The sequence below is a fragment of the Hemibagrus wyckioides genome, linkage group LG03 (genome assembly GCF_019097595.1).
Source record: "Hemibagrus wyckioides isolate EC202008001 linkage group LG03, SWU_Hwy_1.0, whole genome shotgun sequence".
Lineage (NCBI taxonomy): Eukaryota > Metazoa > Chordata > Actinopteri > Siluriformes > Bagridae > Hemibagrus > Hemibagrus wyckioides.
The window spans coordinates 27875301-27893987 of NC_080712.1; the positions used below are offsets into that span (position 1 = coordinate 27875301).

The 18687-nt window shown below is 38.8% G+C and overlaps 1 protein-coding gene across 1 annotated transcript; it reads right to left on the bottom strand.

Annotated features, from left to right (window-relative positions):
* Nucleotides 1–2509: 2509 nt before the first annotated feature.
* ifngr1l (interferon gamma receptor 1-like) lies at nucleotides 2510–15902 on the bottom strand. The gene is made up of 7 exons (XM_058385733.1): nucleotides 15574–15902; nucleotides 8303–8435; nucleotides 8044–8213; nucleotides 7648–7781; nucleotides 5658–5832; nucleotides 5227–5354; nucleotides 2510–4518 (listed from the first exon to the last, which is right to left on the bottom strand). Exons 1-7 carry the CDS (start codon nucleotides 15638–15640, stop codon nucleotides 4183–4185), a joined length of 1143 nt encoding a protein of 380 aa, XP_058241716.1. The 5' UTR covers nucleotides 15641–15902; the 3' UTR covers nucleotides 2510–4182.
* Nucleotides 15903–18687: the final 2785 nt, after the last annotated feature.

Below are 18687 nucleotides of genomic sequence, written 5' to 3' on the forward strand. Positions count from 1 at the left end.
AGTTCACGTAGAAGCCTTGGCTGCTGTTGATGGCTCCTCTGATACGTCAAAGCATCCGCCATATTGGAAAGGACCGACATTGCTGGCACCCTTGGGAAAGACAGGGTCTCCAATCGGTCTGGATGATAATACACTATATTTCCAAAAGTTTTGGGACACCCCTCCAATTCATTGAATTCAGGTGTTGTTTTTCAGGGGTTGGGTTTGGCCCCTTGGTTCCAGTAAAAGGAACTCTTAATGCTTTAGCATACCAAGACATTTTAGACAATTTCATGCTCCCAACTTTGTGGGAACAGTTTGGGGATGGCTGCTTCCTGTTCCAACATGACTGCACACCAGTGCACAAAGCAAGGTCCATAAAGACATGGATGAGCGAGTTTGGTGTGGAGGATCTTGACTGGCCTGCACAGAGTCAAACCGATAGAACACCTTTGGGATGAATTAGAGAGGAGACTGTGAGCCAGGCTAAAATTGGATGTCTGCCTTTACATGCACATGAGTTTAATATGGAGTTGGCCAGCCCTTTGCAGCAAGAACAGCTTCAACTCTTCTGGGAAGGCTTTCCACAATGAGTGTGTTTATGGGAATTATTCTAGAAAAAGGCATTTGTGAGGTCAGGCACTGATGTTGGACGGCTCGCAGTCTCCGCTCCAATTCATCCCAAAGGTGTTCTATCGGGTTGAGGTCAGGACTCTGTGCAGGCCAGTCAAGTTCCTCCACACCAAACTCACTCATCCATGACTTTATGGATCTTGCTTTGTTGCTTTTATGTTGGAACAGGAAGGGTTCATCCCCAAACTGTTCTCATAAAGTTGGGAGCATGAAATTGTCCAAAATGTCTTGGTATGCTGAAGCATTAAGAGTTCCTTTCACTGGAACGAAGGGGCTGAGCCCAACTCCTGAAAAACAACACCTGAATTCAATGATTTGGAGGGGTGTCCAAAAACCTTTGGAAATATAGTGTATAAGTGTTTTCGGCTTTAACACACACTGAGGAGGCAAATAATTTCTTTAAGGTTCTTGAAAATGGCAGCATTTTGTAGTCAAGTCAGTTTACAAATCTAAATTTAGACACCATCGTCATACCAACAGGCTCTTTAGAAGGCACACCAGAAGTGAAAACCTTTTCTTTCTAAACACAAATGATGTACCTGTCTGAAATTCACTAGATGTTATTGAAACTTTGACTGGACATCAGTTTGTGGTCAGAGGCGAGAAGAATAGGGCTTTTTGGCAACACATGCTCACAGTGTGTTTGGAGTAAAATGAAGGATGTTTATAAAGGAAAGAATCTAATCCCTAATCCCCCGAGGAGCTTGTTAGTATACATGAACTGATGAACATGAAGTGCCAGAAAATCTGGCTACCTCTGTCCACTACATCTGAGTCATGATTAAATGATTAAACAGAAGAATGATAAAATAATATGACCAAATCCACACAAAATGGTTCAGTGACCACAGAAGCAAGACTTTGACATAGCCATTCCAGATCTTCACATGCTGATAGGAGTGGTTTGGATTTTGCTGTGACGCGCGTGTGTCTCCAACACCACCATCAAAACATCAGTTCAGAAGAAAGGGGTTCGTTCCTCAGTGCACTTCCAGAGATCTTTTGTCCCCAATCTGTATTTCAGTTATGATAAGAAGCATTTGACAAATTATTTCAGTGGTACTCTATTACAAGACCTGCTGTTAAATGTACGACCAAACAGAAAAAATACATTAGCTAAAAAAACTGGGGTTTAAGTTAAAGGTTAAACACTGCTAAACACTATCATAGTAGTCATGTTCAAGATTAAAAAAGTATAAAATTCTTCTTAAAATAAAACACATATGGTGTCAAAACCTTCAACTTTGAAAATCAAGTAATTTTCTTCATCCAAATGTTGCTCATTGGGACCGAACTTTGAGAAAACTTTGTTTTCTACTACACATTGAATTGAAATCAATGAACTTTGCCCTTTCCAAGATGGCGACGACATTGATGCATCCACTGTTTCCGGGTCTAGCAGTAAGCGAGTTATAAGTCCAATCAGTGAGCTGTTTGTGAGGAACAGTAACCAATCCTAGCAAAAAGGAGGCGGGTTTTGCAACGTTTTTACGCATGCGTACTCTACACCATCTGGGGCAGCGTTTCCATTACTGAGCGATTTATTTTATTTTATTTTATTTTATTTTAATGCAAGTGATGTAAAAAATGGATAAAGATTATTATTATAATTATTATTAATGATAATATGTACCAAGTCAATGAATTAATGCCAAATGAGTTAAAAGTCCACCTCAGGCCCTTCATCTGAATTCAGTACCAATAGCTAGATATTTAAGAAATGATGGGATCACTAAAGCAAATACACAGCTCTATCCGGTTATTATTAACTAAACTAAATTCTTATTAGATTAGATTGTCTAGTTAATGTGTTTAATACCTTATGAAGAGGTCAGGTTTTATAAAAAAAAAAAACAACTTTAAAATGAATGAACAAAAACGACGAACATCCTATCCATCTAGTCACATACAAAGATTTGTTTATTTATTTGTTTTAACAGAAAGGACAAACAAATACATTACACACAACTGTAACAATAGTCTAGTGAATGAATCAAAGAATTACACAATATGTACTTAAGCAAAATCAAAGCGGAATGTTTACTTGTTTTTTCTTTTTTCTTTTTATAATAATACACCCACACAGACACACAATGGCATTTCAATAAGGTGCTTAAAAAGGATGAATTGATATCAATAAAAGGTAAATCAATAAAAAAGTGTGTACCCAAGTGAATCAGTACTGTAATATTTGTATAGCATGCAGTATTAGGAGCTGTTCAGAGGTGTAAATGTTTGTTTAGTTTAGGTACACGGTATACAGCAGAAAGCAGATGTATCATTTTATAATACCATGACAGCGGTTACATTCCATATTGCTGCTGCTGAATAATTAATGCTTGATTGATGTTGTTACTGTTCAATAGGACACAGCGCATGGATCATTGCTATACATACTCTGGAAAAACATCCAGCCTGTATTATGACGTTAGATCAGCGTATTATGACGTCTCATCAGCAATGCTTGCGGAAGAATGGATGAGAAAGCTTTTTATATACAAACACATTGAGCTTTATCTTTCAATGGCTCACTTAGGACGATGGGGAATGGTGCTGATCATACTCAGTATCTAACACATTTAAAGTGCCTCACATCATTAAGGAGCTCATGGCATGAGATGAAAAATAACATTAGTCCTGATACAGCCAGTACAAGACTTGGCATTTTGCTGAGACACCTCAGCTCTTTTTCTGTTTTCACACAACTCTAATTTAAAGCTATTATTGAAATCCCTTTAAAAAAACAAAACAAAACAAAAAAAAACATTACATTGTCCTCATTGATGATATCTTAAAAAGAATACGCCCTCCCCTGATCTAAAACATAAAAAAAATATGTATTATTACATTTTAACATTAAAATGAATGGAGGCCAATTGTCAAACCTCAAGTTAGTTCTAGTAACAGTCTATCACAGTCTTAGTTTCTCGCCAAATGAAGAACAGCTTCATCTGAACAAAAATTACAACAAAATTAAAAGATATATACATTTCTAATAAGATTCATTTTCATATCTTATTTCATTTGCTTCTGAAGGTTCGGTCCACCCTGTGACCAATACCCACATGTTTGATTCCCCAGGGGAAGCTGTTTGGGCATTTCTCTTTCATTTTAAACCCTTTTCCAGCACTGTGTGTAACTTTGCTAGAACAATGAAGAAACTATATTAAGGCATCAGTGAAGCCAAGCTCACGACCTAAAACTGAATGTTGGCAAGAAGTTCCTAACTTCCCACTTGAATGAATGTCTCCTACCTAAAAACCTTTAAGTGAGGAAAACCGAGTCACTGGTTCAAACAGTGAGATGAAGTAAGATGGAGGGAAAGAGAGGAGAGTTTCACGGGGTTTCATTTATGAAATCGTTCAATCTCAAAAGGCACTCATTCCAGCTTTATAATTTGATTGGTTTCGTTCTGGTGAGGAAAAAAGTGCCAAGTGATGCCATGTATGCTGATTAAAACAGGCATACAGTAGGTTTTTTTTTGCAGACTTTTTGGATTTCAAGGCAAGTGCAAATACAGAAATAGGTTTTGAAATAGGTTTGATTACCAATTTCTGGTGCACTTTAAAGCTAACGTGGCCCATAGGCTTCTACTATGTCTCCTTGTCCCATGTCAATAGGGAACTTATGGCTGTCATAGCCTGAGAAGCTGTTACCGCTGTCAAAGTCTTCAGAATCTGCTTCCTCCTCCCCATCTTCCTGTTCTTGCTCCTCTGAATACGTTATATCAGGATTGATGTTAGTGGGGAAGTGAGTGGGCAAGTCAGAGCCGTCTTCACACTTGAAGATGGAGGTGTCTGTAAAAAACGGATCGGGGGTCTCCAGCAGAGGGGTGTGTCCTACAGACGTCACCTTTGACAGAGCGGGCTGCTCGGGCACGTTGACGTGATCAGATCTCACTATTCCCTGCAAGAGGGAAGGATACACAATTCGTTTTATTTCATCACGTAATACTTCTGCAGTTTTATTACAGGTGAAATTGCTATAGAAGTCTAATATAATAATAGTCATAGATAGCTTGATCGGTTTGTGAGGCATAATATCATGCATCATTGACAAAAATCATTAACAGTTAAACTAATATTTATAATCCCCCACGCCAGCTTCCTGTTATCACACATGATCGACCACCTGTGAAATGAGGACTTAAACATCCTTCCTCTGAGATAAGTGAAGCCAACCACTTCCGCTCAGGTTGTGTCACAGAACAACGCAACACACTCGGGGGGGAAAGCGCTACGTGCCCTTTCCCACATACACTGGCTCTCGCGTGGCTGTCTAGCATTGCTATGATTGACAGAAGAGAGACAGTATGACATCCCTCCCACCCAAAAAGCATGGCTAATTTTGCTCCTTGGACCTCTACGCTGTGGCTTTGTCAGGATTCAACCTCATGACTTCTTGACAAAAAAATGAATGCTTTTCTAGCGAGTCTGATGCATTTGTCACATGTTTATAGATTCAGAGTCATTTTCCCTAAGTGGTGTGTTCAGTACAAATAATAAATTCTAGTATTTGAAAACTGTTTCATATTTTTAACTATACTAAGTTTTAGTTATATTCACCGACCGATAATATAGAAATTGACAACGCAAAAAAAAAAAAAAAGCGTACCAGGAGTTTGGAGAGTGTGCTCTGAGAGTCAGCTTTGGTCAGTTTCCTGTACATTATGACTCCAGATGTTATCAGGAGCAGAAGGCCAAACCCAACGCATAACAAAACTGTTAAAAGTACTATCCAATCTGTAAAGCAAAAAAAAAAAACAGGATTAAAATAAAGAAATACTCAAAATCTAACATTGATGAATTTTCCATGACTGCATAGGTCCAGTTTAATAAACCAGTTTATATTAATGCTCACATCATTTCTACAGCAAAAATTAAAATACAAGAGGATGCAAACTGCTGTGGTAGAAGAGCACTTGTTTTGCCCACTAGGAAATAAATCCACTTCTTGTTGATTATTTTTCTGACAACAGCATGCACCATTATGTTTTATTTCTTATATGTCTGTGTGGTCTATCTGTTTAGCCTGATGAATCTTACCTGTATTATTAGGAGCTTGGTGGTCACACACCTGTCTGGTAATTTCAGCTGGTATGCCTTCAACAGATCCCTTGATGTTTATGTTCATGCATTTCCCATAAATATTCTCAGATAGCTGGAACTCTTCTGTACACACATCATCGTCCTCAAAACACGGTCCACACTCTCTCTCCGTCTGATGGAGGGAAAAAAAAAAAAAAAAAAATCACAAGCTTTACAATTAATGATATAACCAGTACAAGTACATGCATACTTCTTTGTGGGTTAACATGATAAATGACAGCTTTAATATAGATACACTAGATTGCCAAAAGTTTTGCGACACCCCTCCAAATCACTGCTGTTTTTTTTTTTTTGTTTTTTTTAAGGTGTTGGGCTTGGCCCCTTAGTTCCAGTGAAAGGAACTCTTAATGCTTCAGCATATCAAGACATTTTGAACAATTTCATACTCCCAACTTTCTGGGAACAGTTTGGGGATGACCCCTTCCTGTTCCAACAAGACTACACACCAGTGCACAAAGTAAGGTCCATAAAGACATGGATGAGTGAGTTTGGTGTGGAGTCATGACAACCCGATAGAACACCTTTGGGATGAATTAGAGCGGAGACTGTGAGCCAGACCTTCTCATCCAACATCAGTGCCTGAAAATGTGATTCTAGAGGAGCGGTCAACAATTCCCATAAACTCACTCCTAAACCTTGTGGAAAGCCTTACCAGGAGTTGAAGCAGTTATAGCTGAAAAGGGTGGGCCAACTCCATATTACATTCATGTGCATGTAAAATCAGATGTCCAAAAACATTTGGCAATATAGTATATAATAAAATAATAATAATTTAAGGCTCACAAAACTTTTTGCACACAAAAGCAGAAGTGACCTCAAAATGGTCGTCATTTGCTAAAAATGCGGGTCGATGGCGAAATCGTGCCTAAAGAGCATGTTTAGCATTCTAATAACCACAGAGGGCAGCAGGGGACTCAGAGTATCTGCTTATTCATTTACAGAAGTCTTTCAGGGAAGAAAAAAACTCCCTACTGTACAAGAAGAAGAAAAATTCTCAAGACTTCAGCAGATCATCAACACGAGGAATTAGGTCATGCAAATCAGATGAGTCAGGAAGAGAGCAGATAAGAAATTAGTCAGAAAGAGGACATTATTTATGTATAACTACATTTACATGCTTGTATTATCCACATAACATAAAAAAAAAAACTTTTGTTGAGAGAGTGAAGTAGTTTTTTCTAAGGAACGGATTAAATATGAAAACAATCCACATTGGACCAAATCACACTATCCAAGAATTTAGAATAACGTAGAATGTTGTGTTATTCTGAATACATTTTTTACCTATGTGGTAGAATTGATTGCTTGATTAATTTGTTTGCTAGTCACTTGTGGGAATGTGAACAATTCTGGCCACTGGGGACAAAACTGGCAAAAAAACAAACCAAAATCAATCAATCAAACCAATAAAAATAAAAAAATTAAAAAAAACCTCATGTAGGTAGATGTTTGAAGATAATAAATGGCATATTTCAAACTATTTCAATTTTTTTTTTAAAGAAAAATAGGTAAATAATTTTAAATTAATGGATCCCCATTTATAATATCTATATGTATATTGACATTGTCCCTGGTTATTAAATGGTAAGAAAGAGATTTAAGAAAGAAACCAGATGTAAATGTGTCTTGTCCATGTTAAGAATATCCATGTGTCCCATCTGTCTTGCCTTCAACCTCCATTTTCTTTCTTTTTTTTTTTTTTTTTTTACAGAGCTCTACACTAGATGACTGACAGGTGATATTTCTCATTTGAGTCATTTTACAGTTTACTCAAGTAGAGCAGATAAGTGTTTGTGGTTTGTTACAGTGGTGCATGAAGAATGCTACAGCCACTGTGTTACAGATCTGGTGTGAATTCCAGTATTGAGCTCGACACCTGTGTCAGAAAAGTTTGAAAATTGTAGGCCAATAAAAATTTTGATCTTACCTTGTTATAAAAAATCTGCCACAAAAACTCTCCTTTGAGGCATTCAAGATTGTAGAAATTATAGGGATGAGCAAAGGAGAGTTTGACTCTGCGGTCAAAGACAGAAACATCCAACTTTGGGAAGTCCACCACGCCTAAATAAACACATTCAAACAATAGTCAGGAAACTGGGGGGAGTGAAGAGGTTTTTAAAGTGGCTATGAAAACATTTGAAAACAAAACGAAAACATAGAGAGCAAAACAAGCCTGATCTTATCCACAGCAGTACCAACAGAATACTAGTACTACTACTACTACTACTAACATCAATAATACAAAATAATCATCACTGTTGTGCTTGTGCAGAATGGTGTGTTAAATGTCAGTCCTTCATTGGTTTGTTCGGTTTTCACCTACATGTAATGTCCGTAATAAGGTTTTCGCTGTAGCTGAATTTAAAGTCCTCAGAGCTAAGTTCTGATCCGTTAGCTTGAGTTGCCACTTGAATGTTGTAACTATCCCCAGCATCCTGAGTGTATTTACTGATATCCAGGTAGGTCTGATTGGTGCGCACCGACGTGCCTTCACTGTGGATAACAAGAGAACAGTAAGAAGACATATTTTTAAAGGTAAGAAAATAATAATGGCTGCATAGTGTCATCAGCTGATAACCTACCTTTCATACCCACTAATGGTTATGTTGAATTCAGGCTTCAGTTCGGGAGCGCTGTAGTTCCAGTATAACACATTCTTAAAATTGTGGCAGGTCAAACTGATGTTTGTTAGGACGGGAACATTGGAAAGAGCAACTGTGGGGGGAACAAAGAAGTACAGAAACATTACTAGCATGATCAAATTATTGTCAAACAATTCAGTTTAGATTTTAGCACCTTACTAAAATGTTTCATGTCAGTTTTTCCTTTAGTTGTCCTCTATATGTACACTATATTGCCAAAAGCTTTGTCTGCCTTTACATGCACATGAATGTAATGTGGAGTTGGATGCCCTTTGCATCCTTTGAAGGATTTCCGCAAAGTTTAGGAGTGTGTTTTTTGACCACGCCTCTAGAAGCGCATTTGTGAGGTCAGGTACTGATGTTAGGCTTGGCTCGCAGTTTCCGCTCTAATTCATCCCAAAGGTGTTTGTGGTGGCAAGTCTGCACTCTGACTTGAAATAATTAAACTACACATGGACACAAGGGTGCAAGTGAAAGCAAAGAGATAAGAAAGGAATTTTTATTTTCCCGCGGCAAGGGGAGGGCAACTGGAAGGGCTCATCCCCAAACTGTTCCCACAAAGTCGGAAGCGTGAAATTGTCCAAAATATCTGGGTATGCTGCCACATTAAGAGTTCCTTTCACTGGAACGAAGGGGCCAAGCCCTGAATTCAATGATTTGAAGGGGTGTCCTTTTGGCAATATAGTGTATAGTTGGATGAATGAAGGGATGTTTGTCTTGGTAGTGAGTTATCAAGATGAGCCGCAGAGACATCATTAAGAAATATTTCTTCTTCTTTTTTTATTGACAGTGTATTAAGTGACATCTTCCAGTATGAAGAAATAAATTCACTGGTAAGATCCACAGTTTCATTATTGTGTGACAAACTGTTGAGAAATGACTTTGTTATCCACAACATTAAGCTGCTAGAGTATTGTGGTTGAATAAAAAAGATTTCCACTTCTGCAAAAAGGCGGTGCATTCTGTCAGCATCAGCAGAAAAGCACGTCGTCATTAAAACTCCTTCCAAGTTGCACTTATGAGAAACAGTAACTGGAATGCAGCTCGTGTATTGCCACTTTTCAAATAAATTAAAAAAAATGACAAAACCGTCATAGCCGCCTACTCTAAAATCCAAAGCTGCTACTTCTAAGATTAGGTGCAGAAGTCCGATATGATCTACACAGGATGTCTCAACAAACAGGAACTTGATTATCACTACAAAGAGCATCTGATTCAATACAATTTAACAAATGTTTATATATTACTGTGGAGTGCTTGAGAGAGGAATGTCATTTTCCTTATATCCACAGGATTCTAATAAGGGTTTTTTAGCAAGAATCTTTACTCAGGCAGGGTGTGTCAATAACTCCTAACTCGAACTATTGTCTTCAGACAGCATTAGCAAAGCGGTAAGCCTGTATTGCACAATCCACATGCTGTAGCTATAAAAGCTCATAATGAAATTCTTAAAAGAGACTTTGAGTACACAAAGTAGTCCTAATGCACTCCTAAAAGGCAACATCCATCCCCTGTCCCATAACACCCATGGTCTAAGACAGGATTTGCGGTTTTAAAATGTTGTTCTTGTTTAAAATCAGCTGCCTAATGTCATAAAGGTCATTAGCACAGTCTGTTCCTATTGCAGGGAATGACTGCATGCACGGGTAAGTGTGCATGCATGTATCCATCCATGCTAACACCCAACCTACCAAAAAATGTGCAAGAATTACTTGATTTGATATGAACCCAAAAATGAAATAAAAAATATGATTAAATGGATTACATTAAGGGCAGCACGGTGGCTTAGTGGTTAGCACTGTCTCACAACAAGAAGGTCCTGGGTTCGACTCACAGGTTCAAACAGGCAGGGGCCTTTCTGTGTGGAGTTTGCATGTTCTCCCTGTGCCTGTGTGGGTTTCCTCCAGGTACTCTGGTTTCCTCACACAGTTCAAAAACATGTACATTAGGTTGATTGGTAATTCTAAGTTGCCCATAGGAGTGAGTGTGGTTGTCTATCTATATGTGGCCCTGTGATGGACTGGTGACCTGTCCAGGGTGTACTCCTGCCTTTCGCCCAGTGTGCGCTGGGATAGGCTCCAGCAGACCCCGGTGACCCTAATTAGAAATAAAGTGGGTATAGACAATGGATGGATGGATGACATTAAGCAATTTAATCAAGTAGGTATATCTATATTTATCTTTTTGTACATCACCACCGACTAGACTGCACTGACGAGTCAGTCATAACAGATTAAGCTGGGTTATGAAGAAACGAGTTGAATAGGACAGCATTAATTTAATTCTTAATTCATTTCCAATTAATTTTATTTGTAAAGCACTTTCAACAATGCACATTGTCTCAAAACAGCTTTACAGGAGTATAGAAACATAGAGGGGGGAAAGAATTATATAGTTAAGTAACTATTTTATCCCTAATGAGCAAACCTAAGGCGACGGTGGCGAGGAAAAACTCCTTGAGATGATATGAGGAAGAAACCTTGAGAGGAACCAGGCTCAGAAGGGAACCTCATCCTCATTAGGGTGACACTGGATAGTAAATAATGTAAATGTTAATAAATAATGTCCTTTCTACTACAGCAACCAAGGGCTCATGGGGAACTAATAGGTCAGTGTAGTTACTGAGTTCATTATAGACACTAATTCCTTGCTGTCGCAAGCTGACAGATACAACAGCAGTTCTGTGATGGTGTGATTCCTAGTCTCCAACTAGTTCTGTCCACTGCAGTCCCCTGGTCACAGGCTGTCCACACAGATCTTAACCGCAAACAAGCAATGAGACTCCAACCAGGAGTTGGAAATGGTTAAAAAAAAAAAAATGCATGAACTGATTTCACCAAATGCAAAAGACATGATCCTGCACCCTACAAAAAAATAATACCCAAGACACATTTAACCCAGCTTCCCCAAAACTAGGACTGCTGGGTTAATATTTCATTCACATACACGATTTAAATGCAACCATCAAGAAGCCACATTTGTGGCTTGTGTCTGTCTAGTGTATTCAAGGTTATTAAAACCTCATGCAAAACCATGTATTGTGCAACACTGAAGAAAAAAAACGAGGAGCAAAAACAAGAAGAAGTTTTTCCTTTGTGCGTTCAGCATTGTTGAAACAAAAAAGATCTTTCAAACCGACTGGCCTTTTCTGCTTGTAAATGTACATGGAGAAAATGCTGATATCATTTAAGTAGAAGATGCATGTAAAGGCCAGGGGTGAACATTTGATGATTTGAAGAGGATTCTTCTAAGAAAAAAAAAAAAAAAAAAAGTTTTGTTACTGCTGAGACGTCTTCAAAAGGAAGTGTGAAAAATGCTGTAAATGTCTCGTTGCCACACATTACTTAACAAGAGGAAGTCTTAAAGCCTTTTCACGTTTTCAGCAGTTTTTGCTTTTCTCCGGATGTACACCGAACCCAGCACATACACCTATGACTACGGCAAACTATTCACTCTGTACGACTGAACTGCACTTCATACGTTACCATTTACTCATCACGATGAAATGGCGAAATCTGTGGTCTTCATCCATTTTGTGTCTGGCTCTGAATCATCACAAATGCAGGCGGGATTTTGCCAGCCCACTGTCTGTACACGTAAATCACATAAGAGCACCCTCTGTTTCTTCTGACAGTAGCTGTGACTTCACTGAAAAATCACTGCCTTTGTAATCTGTAACATGTTTTACCACCACTATTATTTTCAGTGTTTAATCATAAACATTGGCTATCAAACACTCAGAACAATCTGGCACTGCTGACCAGAATGAGATCTTTTTCCTTTTAGGCTCAGCTTGCTACTTTTCACCACACTCTCTCTTTCAGCTCACAATAATGTGATAAATCCTGAACAAAATGGAAGATTTTGTGGACAAGACAATCTTAAAAAAAAAAAAAAAAAAAAAAAGAGAACCTGCCAATTTCCAGCCATCTCCCCAGTCATCAGGGGAGGGTGATGGAAAACACATACTTCCTCAAAGACAGCCAAACGGCAACTTTCTGACCTGCTGCTCATGCTGTGTAACATACTAGGTAGAACATGCAGTCTGCCCTCTTCCACATACCTGATCTCATGAATACGCATGATTCGCTAGTGTTGCGGTGGAGAGAATATGCCATGCCTTCCGCTAAGAGAGAACAGCCAGTTTTCTCCTCCCTTGGGCCCCAGTAACAAACAGCTGTGACAAAGCCTATTGCCTTGAGGTTGTGGGCTTGAATACTGATGTTGGGGCTTCTTTGGTTTTTAAAAGCTTGGTTAATATGATATAATAATAATAATAATAATAATAATAATAATAATAATAATAATAATTATTATTATTATTATATTTAATAATAATAATAATAATAATAATACCATGGCTATGAATAATCTTACCCTGGTGATGCATATCTATTTTGTTAGACAGAAACTTGTATCTAAACTTCTTTTTGGATGTGGTTCAAGTATAAATCTATACACAAATACGGCCAGTATGTAACTATAAGCGCATTCATTCAACACAGTACATCCTCATACTCACTACAATAGTCCAGGCATTTCAGGGGTTGGGCTTGGCCCCTTCGTTCCAGTGAAAGGAACTCTTAATGCTTCAGCATACCAAGACATTTTGGACAGTTTCATGCTCCCAACTTTGTTTGGGGATGGCCCCTTCCTGTTCCAACATGACTGCACACCAAAGTAGGGTCCATAAAGACATGGATGAGTCCTGACCTCAACCTGATAGAAGACCTTTGGGATGAATTAGAGTGGAGACTGCGAGATTAAGAAAACAATGTTGCTTAACTGACCTACTCTTTATACGATACAGTGAAAAGCAGTATTGGGGGTTTTTTTTTGCACTCAAAGTGATGCATCTGCAAATAAACAACTTGAGGTCTCAGAAGGTACTTTAGGTGCAAATAACCATGTACTGATAAAACGTGTACCATGAATATATTAAGGCTGATTGCTGACCAGAGACTTTCTGTACATCAAAGCAGACCACTGTTACATTAGCACTATTCATAACAATGGCAGAATAACATGCTGGTTCAAAAAGGATTAATAAATAAATAGAAAACAATCACAGGAAGACAGTGGTTTAACCTATGCTTGCTTTCTGTTTCTAACCACAAGCACCTCTTTGGCATTTTCTCGTCACCATACAGATCAGGCAGCATTGTGGTTTTAGAGGTGTGAAAACCCATCTTGTGAAAAGAAAAAAAAAAAACCCAGCACAGTCAACACTTTTGCTTGTACTGTATCTGGGGCGACATTAACACAAAACGGCATGTACATCACTTGCACAACTTGTGTGAAGATACAGGAATAAATATAAGAGAAGGATTTATTAAGCAAACACCTGAAAAGTTTGAGGCATACAACCATTTTTGAACACAAAAACTTGGGTTTGCTTTGTTTATTGATTATTTATGATGCGTTCATTCACAGCACCATTAACACACGACACCGGGTCAGAATAGTGGTTAAATAATAATAAAAAAGTACACCAAACACTACACCAGCACAGACGCTTTTTACTGTATTGTCTCTTGTAGCCCCCTGATATAGTAGTCTTCTGGGAAAAAAAAACCTACATTACATGCTATTACCGAGCCATTTATCCCAGCACAAAGACACTGCAATGAATAAAAGGAGATTAAGCAAGTTTGAACATGCTGAATGTTAGGGGTACATATCTTTAATGCTCTATCCCAGCAGCAATTCATGCTCGTGATACCAAATGATCTGCCCACACTCCTTCCTCTTTCAGTAAAACCAAAGTCACCTGCAAAATCCACAATGTGAACATTCCAAATTATATATGGAAGGGAGTTATAAATATAGCACATAGCATCCAACGGGACTAGTGCAGCGTTGCATAAAATTTAGTCATCTGCTCATTCCCACTGACGAGCCAGCTCTTGACAGCTACCGACCGTGCAGGTTCACACATACAGCCATTATATCTTTGTAAGTCACCACTTACGGCACTGCAAATGATCCTGCCATAGTAACAATGCTTAGAGATGTTGTGATGTCACAACCATCATTCCATCAGGTTTCATTACTTCTGAAATAAAACTTTCTAAAAGGAAGAGCATTTGTATCAGAAATTCACCAGTGTGTGTGTGTGTGTGTGTGTGTGTGTGTGTGTGTGTGTGTGTGTGTCATATCATCCAAGATCAAAGAGAAGCAGTATGCGTCTTCACTGTAACCGTTAGTCGCCCCCATATTATTATCATAAAGCTGAACCTTTCTCAAAAAACATGCTTTATCTGTGAAACTCTGAAACTGCATCACAGGAAAATAACATCCTGGAACATAAAAAAAGGCTATCTAACATCCTCCACAGAGCCGATCTCACAGATGCTCATTACTGGCTACTGTCACTGTAACAGACAGGAGAGATACCTTAAACCAAAGGGACGGACCCTTTTCCTTCAACAACCAATCACAAATCAGCATTGGTTCCAACGACCAATCACTGACCAATATTGTTTGTCTCACAGGCACACACTTCTTTGCTCTTTCTTATCGATGAAAGCCAAACATTATTGTATTTTTATAAATAATAAAACAAACGTTTTATTTCATATTTAATGAGACGTAGACGTCTTTCTGTTTAAACTCTACCTAAGTATAAGGCCTATCCGGTGGATCAGGCCTAACGGTTGTTTTCCCCACATAGCAATTTCACGTGCGAGCGAAAACAAAACAAAACATTAAATTCAGACATTCTGGTATAAATATTGAAAATGTTTTAAACAATAAATATTTAACAAACAAATCAGTTACAACGACAACCTAATCATTTGTTAACCTAATATTAATATTGCCAAAAAACAAACCAATATATATAAATTATATAATTATATAATTATATAAATATAAACACCACCGTTCGTATCTACAGCTGTCACACACACACACAGTCTTCCACTAGTGTGGATGATATACATCGTTTAAATCGATTATATGTTTATAATGATCCATTACATTTTTCTGTCACGAAGCACAATTAAGCAGCTAGTGAGCCAACAGCCATACATAGTCAGTGGTTATTTTTAACATGCTAGCTTACTCTCGAGCTACCCATAATTAAACAATAATGATTAAATATGTTAAAAGTGCTGTGTTTAACATGACTACACACTGTTAGCCAACGAAGAACAAGGCTAACAGATGAACCAAGTCGATTAAGCCAAAGTTTAGCCATGTTTACTTACCAGAGAAGGAGAGGTTCAGACAAACATAGAGACCCAGGATGAAGTTGATTGTCGGAGGCTTGGCCATTGTGTCACTCGGAGACTTACTAAAAAGAAATGTCAGGAAAATATTTCATGAGACGTTCATTGGAAGCATTTTCCGTCCAATTTGCTCGTGGAGAAGCTTGATGCTAGCTAGCAAGCTAACAAAATAGCAGTCACAGCGTGTTCAGAATCTCACTTCTCCCCACGAAGGAGTTTCCTTTAACAATTGGCAAGCTCTACTGAATTTCCCCTCAAACTCCACGGACTTCCCGACGCACAATTTACAAATGAGCCTCTTGTGGTATTTAGGCTCCCTGAATAGTGTCTAAAACAAAGGCTTCTACGCCCGAGGTAGTGCACATCAAGCACGGAGGCGTTTAGGACGGAGCCTGTTTTGTAATCGTGCGATCATCTTACTAAAACACACCCACACACACCCGCACCCATACCCCCCCTACATATATACACATACACACACACACACACTCTGTGGGAACAGAATTTATAAAGTTTATCCAAGGAGGGAGGAGGCTGTAAATTTAATTTTTTAAAGCCGAATACAAGGCACCAGTATCTAGCTAGAGTCACGTGCAGGGGTGTGTCTCAGTTACGCATGCGCCGCATTGTCCTGCAGACACAATTCTCAGAAAACTCAGCTTGGTCAGTGTATCCTTCAAGCATGCAACAAAAAACAAAAAGCATTATTTTTTATTATGTCCAGAACTCCAAATAGCAAACGAAAAGCACCATAAATTAGCACGTGCACACAATGCCAGGTCCTAAATTTAGTTGCTTCCTGTTTCACTGAATTGTACAAACAATGAAATGTCAGCTTGTGATATTAAAACATAAATATAACATAACACAGCATAATAGGTCAGATCCTAGTCTGCCCGCTTCCAAGTTATTGTTAGAACAAACCAAATTTGCAATGATTAGTGATGAGTACTACAATCTAGCCATGGGGGGTGACAGCCCAGTGACTTCTGTGCTGGTCCCAAGCCCGGATAAATAGACAGGGTTGCGTCAGGAATGGCATCCGGCGTAAAACATTGCCAAATTCATTCATGCGGATTGTCAGTAGAAAAATATCGGTGAGAATCAAAGGGAAGGTGTACAAGACAGTGGTGAGACTGGCCATGCTGTATGGTTTAGAGGCAGTGTCACTGAGGAAGAGACAGGAGTCAAAGCTGGAGGCAGCAGAGCTGAAGATGTTGAGGTTCTCTTTGGGAGTGACAAGGTTGGACAGGATTAGGACCGAGTACATCAGAGGGACAGCTCATGTCGGACGTTTGGGGACAAAGTTAGGGAGGCCAGATTATGATGGTTTGGACATGTTCAGAGGAGGGAGAGTGAGTATATTGGTAGGAGAATGTTGGACATGGAGCTGCCAGGCAGGAGGCAAGGAGGAAGGCCAAAGAGGAGGTATATGGATGTAATAAATGAGGATATGAAGCTAGTGGGTGCAAGTGTTGAGGATGCTGAAGATAGGGATAGGTGGAGAGAGATGATTCGCTGTGGCCACCCCTGAAGGGAAAAGCCGAAAGAAGAAGAAGAGTGATGATTACTACAATTAAGACTATTCATGTAGCTATATATACAATATTCCTCTTATATGAGTATTTCAGTGTTGGCCATCTTCTTGTCCATATGTGGTCTTTCATTTTTGAACCGGATTGCTTTTCATTTGAATCAGATTGAATTATACACTATTTTGCCAAAAGTTTTGGGACACCCTTCCAAATCATTGAATTCAGGTGTTGTTTTTCAGACTTCTTAGTTCCAGTGAAAGGAACTCTTAATGCTTCAGCATACCAAGACATTTTGGACAATTTCATGGTCCCAACTTTGTGGGAACAGTTTGGGGCTGACCCCTTCCTGTTCCAACATGACTGCACACCAGTGCACAAAGCAAGGTTCATAAAGAGTCCTGACCTCAACCCGATAGAGCACCTTTGGAATGAATTAGAGCAGAGACTGTGAGCCAGGCCAAAGCTGTGACGTCTGCCTTTTTATGCACATGAATGAAATATAAGAGTTGGCGCACCCTTTGCAGCTATAACAGCTTCAACTCTTCTGGGAAAGCTTTCCACAAGGTTTAGGAGTGTGTTTACAGGAATTGTTGACCATTCCACTAGAAGTGCATTTGTGAGGTGAGGCACTGATGTTGGACGAGAAGGCCTGGCTTGCAATCTCGGCTCTATTTCATTTCTTTCTTCAGCCGATATTTTCTATACCTGATTTTTTTTTCTCTTTCAGTTTTTAAAGTAAGTGCTTGTGATTAAAGGCGATGGTGTAAACACTATAGAAAATGCCATCTCAGACATGTCTATTTAAGACAGCTGGTCACATGTCTGCCTTACAGCCTTATAGCTCCAGTGTCCCTGATCTGATTATGAGCTTGGATTACTTTTTGTGTGGAGTTTCACATGTTCTCCCTATTTCAGTGTGAGTTTCTGCTGGAAAATCCGTTTTCCTCTCACTTCCCAAAAGTATTTAGTCACATCGGCTATTTTCGGAATAAACGGCAGATTCCACTGAATGTGATTCAGTGTTTACTGATGAATGAATGAATGATAAATAAAAACAAAACAAAACAAAACTGGGTTCTTTAAAACTTGAATAGTAAAGTTACTATGATGCAGATTATTATCTACAAACGTGTGAATATACATTATATTGCCAAAAGTTTTGGGACACCCCTCCAAATCAGTGAATTCAGGTGTTGTTTTTCAGGGGTGGGGCTTGATTCCAGTGAAAGGAACTCTTAATGCTTCAGCATACCAAGACATTTTGGACAATTTCTTGTTCCCAACTTTGTGGGAACAGTTTGGTGATGGCCACTTCCTGTTCCAACATGACTGTACACCAGTGCACAAAGCAAGGTCCATAAAGACATGGATGGGGCGTCCCAAAACTTTTGGCAATATAGTGTACAAGAAATCAAATAAAACAAACAAGACATTTTGCTTATATTGTGCTTATATGCATATATGTCTTGCGCTTCCTATCATTAAACACAATCCTGTGTAATTATTCATGGCACAATCATGGTCGAATGACTTTTTCTTTGGGAGGCCAGGGAGAAAA

Excerpts from the sequence above, each read along its gene's own strand:
- ifngr1l (XM_058385733.1), bottom strand. The coding sequence starts at position 15,640 with ATGGCCAAGCCTCCGACAATCAACTTCATCCTGGGTCTCTATGTTTGT. Across the intron at positions 5,833-7,647 it reads GGCAGATTTTTTATAACAAG|ACGGAGAGAGAGTGTGGACC; the intron begins GTAAGATCAAAA and ends TCCCTCCATCAG. Across the intron at positions 4,519-5,226 it reads GCACACTCTCCAAACTCCTG|GGAATAGTGAGATCTGATCA; the intron begins GTACGCTTTTTT and ends TCCCTCTTGCAG.